The sequence below is a fragment of the Mandrillus leucophaeus genome, unplaced genomic scaffold (genome assembly GCF_000951045.1).
Source record: "Mandrillus leucophaeus isolate KB7577 unplaced genomic scaffold, Mleu.le_1.0 Scaffold332, whole genome shotgun sequence".
Classification (NCBI taxonomy): domain Eukaryota; kingdom Metazoa; phylum Chordata; class Mammalia; order Primates; family Cercopithecidae; genus Mandrillus; species Mandrillus leucophaeus.
In genome coordinates this window covers 212,038-221,107 of record NW_012103499.1, presented here as the reverse complement: position 1 = coordinate 221,107, position 9,070 = coordinate 212,038, and the positions used below count along the sequence as shown (strand labels likewise).

Genomic DNA, 9,070 nt, shown 5'->3' with positions numbered 1-9,070 from the left:
AAAAAAAAAAAAAAAAATCTCATCCAAGCATAGAGGTTCACACCTGTAATCATAGCACTTTGGGAGGCTGAGGTGGGAGGCTCACTTGACAGGAGTTCAAGACCAGTCTGGGCAACATAGTAAGAACCCTGTCTCTACAAAAATTTAAAAAACTCACTGGGCTTGGTAGTACGTGCCTGTAGTTCCGGCTATTTGGGAGGCTTAGGTGGGAAGAACCCTTGGGCCCAGGAATTTAAGACTGTAGTGGGCTACGACTGCATCACTGCACTCCAGCCTGGGTGACAGAGCAAGACCATCTCTAAAAAATAAAAACATCTCTCTCCATCATCATCTCCACATCTTCCTGACCTCTACTGGCACCCTCCTCCAAAAAGTCCAATCAGTTTAGGGTCTGAGTATCATCTCAGAGCCTGAGATGGGGAGTAATAACACCAACAGGAGATGGCTAGACAGGCTCAGAGCCTATAAAGGATTATGCCATCTGAGGAAGGGACTCTGGTGTGTTCTAGTTGACTGAAAACAGAAAAATGACAAGTACTAAAATATTTTAAGAATGTTATGAGCATCTATAATGAGTGGGGGTGAGATGTAAAGTACAAAGAGAGTAAGAGCTGGGCTCCGTGAAGACAGTATTCAGAAAACACTAGGCATAGTGTTTAAGAGCCCAGCCCTAGGCTGTGAGCTGGAAGGCTCCCCTACATTTCCCTCTGCCATCACCCCAACCAATTAGACTATTTCATGGGAGAAACAGTATCCCTCCTTTCTCCCTCCTTTCCTCTAAACACTCACCCACTGTTACAAATGAACTAACAGTTAGGGGGGAAATGAGTGTAAACCAAATGCACCAAAAAAGAAATTCCTCAGTGCCATTAGCCACTGCAAAATAACTTCAGGTTCCCTATCACTTCCCATGCCCAAACCAGAAACACTCATTAATACAACCTAACAAGTAGATTCATATGAGAAGAACTCCAAAAGGTAAATTCAAAAATCAAAACAAAAAATTAGAGCCATTTAAACATTTTAAAAAATAGAGAGAGAGAAAGAAGACAGAATCAGGAGTTCTGTGAGGCAGAGGAGAGGGGAGCAGCAATATCAACCATGGTTTCTATGCATGAAAGGCCCTTTCTAAACCTCCTACCATAGCAAAGCTCCCCTGGTCTATCAAATGAACAGAATTCTAGATTTGTTTTCTCTTTCTCTCAAAGACCAGTGACAAGAAAGCAGCTATGGTATATTTTCCTTGACTGAGGGCTGGAGACTCAAAACCAAAAGCTATCTGCCCAGCCAAAGCCCTCTATAAGGCTGCTGGGCTTGGGGCTATTTTACACTGGGTAAGCCCTTCCTGAGGTTGGAAGCATCAATGAGAAGACTGCGGCAGTTTGTCCTTTACACTCTATATCCTACCCATTGCCCCGCACTCCCCCACCCCTAGGATGTATATAGAAAGTCGACACTAGGGGGCACTGGGACTCTCAATTCTGGGGTGTCTGGGAAGGGAGGGAAAGCTGGGCCAAGTTCTACTTGCAACAACTGATACTACAGTTTCTTTTACCCAGCTGTCAGCCCCTTCCCCTCCCTATGGCCAGCCTAGTGAACACCTGTCTCTCTATCCTCCATCATTTGCCTTTGACGGTCTGGTGGAGAGGCACCTGGCCTTGAAGTGCAGGGCAGTGAAATTCTCCTTTCAGTGCATAAGGGAGTGACTGGGAGAAGACAGGAGCAGGATCTGATTTCCTAGAAGATGGGTGAAGGCTTTCTTCAATCTGTCTCCATGTGTATAGAGTCACAACTTGCCGAAGGGGACAGTTAAAGACCAAGACATAGGCTTTTTTAAAGGACTCCTGGCCTCACGAAGAGTTGGAATTTATTGTTCTTTTCTACCCTAGCTCTCTGTTGTCCTTCCACAGAAGGAACATTATTTCTCATGTCCCGATTCCCTGGGCAAAGGGTCCAAGCACACCAGGGCAGGGCAAGTTGCTCTGGACAGTTTAGAGAGTTTTGTCCTTTCCCACCATTGCACAGCACACACCAGAACAGTGCCCACCTGAATCCCTCTGAGTACACGTTTGCATTCAGCATGGAGCCACCACTCTTTCAAGAATCACTCTTGCTACATGCAGAGTTATCAAAAGTCAAAGTCTGGGGAGAATTCAAGGATCCCAGTCCAGTCCTTCTCAAACAGTTGCATGAGTGTCAAAAGGCACTGTTTGTCCAGGGTTGGGGTGAGAATTTACCCTAACCCAGGAGGCAGGGACAACACTGATATATCAGTGTTTCCCAATCTTGGTAATATTGACCTCTGGAGTCAGATAATTCTTAGTTGGGGGTAGTGGGGACTATACTATGCAGTGTAGGATGTTTAGCAGTGTAGGATGTTTAGCAGCAACCCTGGTTTCCAGCCACTAGATGCCAGTAGCACACACATCCCACCTCCAGGCATGGCAATCGAAATTGTCTCTAGATGTTGCCAAAGGCCTGGGAAGGACAAAATCACCTCTGGTTGAGAACCTCTGGTCTGTGGGTGAAGCAGCAGATCTCCCACAGTGTGGAAGGAGCCTATGTGGATTCAACTAGGTCACAGCTGCAAAGGCTCTGAGCATAGCAACGTGCAACAGGAAAGAGAGGGGCCATGAAGCCCAGGACAGAAAATGTCCTCCAGGAAGCAGGAAAGCAGGTACTCCCAAAAAGCTGTAGCTGGAAAAGATACTTCCTCAGATGCTGTTGGCCTTGGCAGTGAGAAGAGTTGGTAAAAGTCAGTAAGTCCATTCTTCCGGAACTTGCCAGGGAAGACCTAGTCTTCAAATTTGGCTCAAGGGTGTGTTCCCAGGGCTGTGGAATTGTCTCCTTAGTAAGCCTAGGTCACATCTGTGCTTTCTGAAGCCAAAGTCTAGTTTTTTCTCCCAGGGTGTGGCAGGGTGAGGGAAAGAACAGCCACTTCCATGGCCTACTTAGTGTTCTACCTTGTTCCTTGCCTAGCCTGCCCCCCAACCCCAAATTCCACATGAATTGTCATTTTTAAAAATCCATAAAATTAAAAGCTGTAAGAGGGCAAAATAGGCAGGCTCAGCTGTTTATAAAAGAGAAAAAGAAGAATCTGGACTAGAGAAAGAAGGCATAATATGGGTGAAGAGGAGATGGGGTGTGTGAGCTGAGAGCTTTACCAAACAAATTTTTTAAAGGCTGCATACTTTTTAAAACACATAGACACACATCAAAAAAGTCCAGAACTAAGCTCAGTAAGCAGAGCTCCTTCATCAATGTTCTAGCACCACATCTTTCTGTTCTGTTTTGGTTTGTAAAGAAATAATTACAAATTATTTTAAAAGCATTCCCAAATAATTCCAATATATCAAAAACTTTTTCATATCAATGAGAAGCTACAACCACCATGCCTCTTTAGGGTAGGGAAAAGTACGTTGCAGTTAAAAACAAAAAGCTTTCTTTGCAAAAGAAAAAAAGTTTTTTTGATCTCCTTGAATGTAGCACACAAGAAAAGTGATGGTTCCCCCAGGCTCCATCAGCAATGGAGAAATAGCAAAGGGCAGGAACATAGAGCTTTCTTTTTCCAGGCCCAGGCCTGTGAAAAACGATGGCTAAGTGTTAGTCCTTAGCAGGGCCGACGGATGGTCTCCATTCCTGGTTAACCCTCTGGAATCTGGGAGCAAGAGTATCTCCAAGAATTCATTTCTATTCAGTAAAGATGGGGAGGGGAATCTCCTAAAGAAGGCACAAGCCAGAGAGGAGACAAGCAAGACAAACATGAGAACCTGTCTGACTTCAGGCTGGGCTGAGCTGCTATCTGCCAGCACAGCCCTCCCTGCCCCCCAGCATGTGGTTCTTACCCACTGTTACTTGTTGAACTGGAAAGAATAGACCCCATGCTCTGAGGGTGCGTCCACTGCCACTTGGTTCTGTTGGCCGCTGCTCTCCTGTGCCATAGCCAAGGAGGGGAGTCATCTTACGCATTCCTTTCCTCACCTCCCACTACACCAAAGCCCACCCTACATCGAGCGCCCTCCCAAACCTACCCACTCTCCACACTCATGTGTGAGTGTTTCCACCCACACCACCACTTCCCCAACCTTCCTAGCAGCCTGTCCTCTTCCCAAGACACATTAGTCAATACAAGCCAGCATCCTGGTGTTAACTACTGGCTGGCCAAATGTAAGGAAGGGCCTCATTCATGAACTCAGACCAAGTCCTTCTTTCCTACATCTGTTGTTGTTGTTTTTTAAATGTGGAACGCTTCACAAATTTGCGTGTCATCCTTGCACAGGGGCCATAATCTTCTCTGTATCGTTCCAATTTTAGTATGCATGCTGCCTAAGCGAGCACATCCTACGTTCTTCACATACCTACCAGCTATTTGTGAACACAGAATCAGCATCATTGTGAGAGGAAGATCTTGATCAGGGGGAAACCTGCCTTCATTCATTTTCCTAACCTCAATCCAAAGAAATGATAACACCCTTACCTCGACTGAAACACTGGAAGAAGGCACAGGGGTATACTGGGAGATGTAAGCTCCTTGCATAGCTGCAGCCGTCTGCATATACTAGAAAGAGAAACAACGGGCTTACAGCAGTGATTCTTGGCTACATTTGAAGCAGCTGGGGGGCTTTAAAAATACTGATGCCTGTGTTCTACCCCAGAGATTCTAATTTAGTTGATCTGAGTATTAGCTTCTTAAATGCAATTCAGGTGGTTCTAAAGTACACTGTTAGGGAGACATCTCCCTATACGGCTTATTTTCCTCCTCTTTCCCGACTTCCTTCTGCTTTTCCTCAACACGCTTCCTTCTCTACCCTCGAGCCCTTTCTATGCAAAAAGGAATACAGTAGGCCTAAAAGAAACCTAATTAAGAAACCTCCATCCTTCCAGGTACTATTTTGATGAGGATTCCTAGGACACATGTGTATCTTAAACTAATATGCAGACAGAAGCACTGTTTATGAGGTGCATGAGTAGGAATCAGTTAAAAGGGGTGGGCTGGGGAGCAGAATGGCTGTATTCCTGGCTCATGGAGCACTACCATTGTAGTTTATGTCCTGTTCTGAGTGTGCCCTGGATGACACTGAAGTAATTCCATCATTATTCATAAGTTACTTATGCTGAAGAGTATTACATAGGTATGCCGTGCTCATTCAGAGAGTTTACAATCAGAAATATCCTGCTTTACCGTGCCTGTGCTGCTGAGGGAGAGGTGGCCCAGTTGCTGGGTAAGGGGTCCCATCATGGAGGCAGGCTGGAGAGAAATGGGATGGTCCATCCCTGGTGTCAGAACTGAACCCTAGAGACAGCAACAAAGGACAGGGTTAGCTGCAGCATCCTGTGAGGCTGCCTAAAGCAGTGATTGGTGGCTGTCAGGACCACCGGAGACAGACATTTAAGAATCCTGAGAAATGGTAAGTGAGCAGCAACCCAGCTATGCAAAAGAATAGGAACTCTGCCTGTCGGTGTGGAAGGACCCTCGTCTAAGAATAACAAGCTTAGGTCTTACTGCTGGGTTGCACAAGGGTCTGAGCCAGAACTCACACCCACATCTCCTGGCATCAAAAGCCATTTTTTTTTTCTTTATCTTTTTCTTTTTTGAGACGGAGTTTCACTCTTGTTGCCCAGACTGGAGTGCAACGGCACAATCTCAGCTCGCTGCAACCTCCGCCTCCCGCGTTTAAGTGATTCTCCTGTCTCAGCCTCCTGATTAGCTGGGATTACAGGTGCCTGCCACTACGCCTGGCTAATTTTTGGTATTTTTAGTAGAGATGGGGTTTCGTCATGTTGGCCAGGCTGGTCTCGAACTGCTGACCTCAGGTGATTCGCCTGCCTTGGCCTCCCAATGTGCTGGGATTACAGGCGTGAGCCACCGCACCCGGTCAGTTTTTTCTTTACATCAAATTGCCTCTTTGGCTTCTGCCCACTTCTGAACACTCACTGAAGGCTGCATGAGGTATGAATGGTGGTGCATCCAAGATGGGTTAGGTACTTGTAGAGGAGATGTCTGAGTCACTCTCTAAAACAAGCAAAAACAAAAAATGTTAATTGCCTGGAAACTATTGTTCAGACCCAAAGATCTAATAATATTCAACAAAGCCCAGAAAAGTTGGCATGCCCCACTCAAAATAGAAACATTAAGAAAACTGTTTTTAAAATATTAGCAACTCTTAAAACTCAATAAATAATCCAGTTTAAAAAAGAGCAAAGAGGAGTTCAAAATTACAGTGAGCTATGATTCTGACACTACACTCCAGCCTGGGCAACAGAGTGAGACCCTGTTACTAAAAAAATTAGAAAAAAAAAAAAGGTTTGGAAAGATATCTCTCTAAGAAGATATACAAATAGCCAATGAGTACATGAAAGAGGCTCAAATGCAAATCACAACCACAATGGGATACCACTTCATACCTATTAGGATGGCTACAATTATTATTTCTATTTTTTGAGATAGGGTCTTGCTCTGTTGCCCAGGCTGGAGTGCAGCAGCGGGACTACAGATGTGCATCACCACACCTGGCTACTTTTGAGACAGGGTCTTGCTCTGTCACCCAGGCTGGAGTGCAGTGGCGGGATCTTGGCTCACTGCAAGCTCCGCCTCCTGGGTTCACACCATTCTCCCGCCTCAGCCTCCTGAGTAGCTGGGGCTACAGGTGCCCGCCACCATGCCTGGCTAATTTTGTTTTTGTATTTTCAGTAGAGACAGGGTTTCACCATGTTAACCAGGATGGTCTCGATCTCCTGACCTCGTGAGACGCTCGCCTCGGCCTCCCAAAGCGCTGGGATTACAGGGGTGAGCCACTGCACCCAGCCCACACCTGGTTATTTTTTGTATTTTTTGTAGAGACGGGGTTTCACCATGTTGCCCAGGCTGGTCTTGAACCCCTCAGCTCAGGTGACCTGCCCACCTCGGCCTCCCACAGTGCTGGGATTACAGGTGTGAGCCACAGTGCCAGGCCAGCATGGCTACAATGATAAGGACAGAATAACAAGTGTTTTACACTGCCGCTGGTGGGAATGTAAAATGGTGCAGCTACTCTGGAAAATGCTTTGGCAGTTCCTCAAAAAGTTAAATACAGAGTTACTATATAGCCCATCAGTTCCACTCCTAGGTATATACCCAAGTGAAATGAAAACATATGTCCACACAAAAACTTGTATATCAATGTTTATAGCAGTATTATTCATAGTAGCCAAAAGGAAACAACTCAAATGATGACCAGTTGATAACTGGATGGACAAAATGTGGTATAGCCATATAATGGAATATTATTCAGCCATAAAAAGAATGAAGTACTGATAAATGCTACAACATGGATACATCTTGAAAACATACTAAGTGAAAGAAGCCAGACACAAAAAAAAATTGTGTGATTTTACTTATGTGTAATCTCACAATCATACAATTTTCTGAGCTTTGACTACTATATCCAGAATAGGCAAATCTATAGACACAGAAGGTATATTATGGGTTGCAAGGACATTTCAATTCAAACTGGATTTGAAATAATCCAGTAAATTAGATTATTTAATAATTTGGTGCTAGGCCAACTGGTTAACACTCTGAAAGAAAACAGACTCCTATCTTATGCCATACACAAAGATAAATTCCTGATTACACATTTAAACGTAAATGTAAAACATAAAATCTTTGAGACCAGATACACAGTATAGAGACAGAGAATACTTTTTAAAATTAAGACAAGAAATTTGCCGGGCGCAGTGGCTCACCCCTGTAATCCCAGCACTTTGGGAGGCCGAGGTGGGTGAATCACCTGAAGTCGGGAGTTTGAGACCAGCCTGATCAACATGGAGAAACCCCGTCTCTACTAAAAATACAAAATTAGCCGGGCATGGTGGCATATGCCTGTAATCCCAGCTACTTGGGAGGCTGAGGCAGGAGAATCGCTTGAACCCGGGAGGCGGAGGTTGCAGTAAGCTGAGATTGGGCCATTGTACTCCAGCCTGGGCAACAAGAGTGAAACTCCGTCTCAAAAAAAAAAAAAAAAAAAAGACAAGAAATTCAAAAGTTATTTATTTATTTTTTTGAGACGGAGTCTGGCTCTGTCTCCCAGGCTGGAGTGCATGTGGCACGTTAGCCAGGATGGTCTCCCAGGTTCACGCCATTCTCCTGCCTCAGCCTCTCCAGCAGTTGGGACTACAGGCGCCCGCCACCATGCCCGGCTAATTTTTTGTATTTTTAGCAGAGACAGGGTTTCACCGTGTTAGCCAGGATGGTCTTGATCTCCTGACCTTGTGATCCACCCGCCTCGGCCTCCCAAAGTGCTGGGATCACAGGCGTGAGCCACCGTGCCCGGTCTCAAAAATTATTTATAAAAGAAAAAGACAAATTTAACTATATACAAATTTTAAACTTTTTTTTTTTTTTTTGAGACATGATCTTACTCTGTTGCACAGGATGGAGTACACTGGCACGATCACAACTCACTGAAACCTCAATCTCCGGGCTCAAGCAATTCTCCCACCTCAGCCTTCTGAGTTGCTGGGATTATAGGCACGCACCACTATGCCTGGCTAATTTTCATATTTTTTGTAGAGATGGGGGTTTTGCCATGTTGCCCAGGCTGGTCTCGAACTCCTGAGCTCAAGTGATCCGCCTGCCTCTGCCTCCCAAACTGCTGGGATTTCAGGCATGAGCCACCATACCTGGCCGAATTTTAAACTTTTATATGGCAAAAACTAGTGATTCCCACAGTATGGTCCCTGGACCAGCAGCAGTAGCAGCAGCATCACCTGGGAACTTGTTGGACATGCAAATTCTTGCCTTTCACCCATCTTACTGAACCAGAAACTCTGGGTGTGATGCCCACCAACCCAGGTTTCAATGAGTTTTCCACGTGATCCTGATACATCACTAAAGTTTAAGGACCACAAAGTCAACAGCCAAAAAATAAAATTGGAAAAAAAATTTGTAACAAAGATAACATTTAGAAGATTAATACTTATATAGAGTTTTTATAAGCTGATGAGAAAAGAACAAATAACCAAATAGAAACATGGGCGAAGCATATGAATAGCAATCAGACAGAAGCAAATCCAACTATGACAAATGAAA

At 44.9% G+C, this 9,070-nt stretch overlaps 1 protein-coding gene across 1 annotated transcript in view; it reads right to left on the bottom strand.

Moving 5' to 3' along the window:
- Window positions 1–3,236: 3,236 nt before the first annotated feature.
- RBMS2 (RNA binding motif, single stranded interacting protein 2) overlaps window positions 3,237–9,070 on the bottom strand; it is an 88,928-nt gene continuing 83,094 nt past the window's right edge. The window contains exons 10-14 of the mRNA XM_011988502.1: window positions 5,936–6,013; window positions 5,183–5,293; window positions 4,478–4,558; window positions 3,846–3,932; window positions 3,237–3,717 (exon numbers count right to left, since the gene is read on the bottom strand). Coding sequence (XP_011843892.1) covers window positions 3,852–3,932; window positions 4,478–4,558; window positions 5,183–5,293; window positions 5,936–6,013 — 351 coding nt within the window. The 3' untranslated portion in view covers window positions 3,237–3,717; window positions 3,846–3,851. The remainder of the gene's footprint in view (window positions 3,718–3,845; window positions 3,933–4,477; window positions 4,559–5,182; window positions 5,294–5,935; window positions 6,014–9,070) is intronic.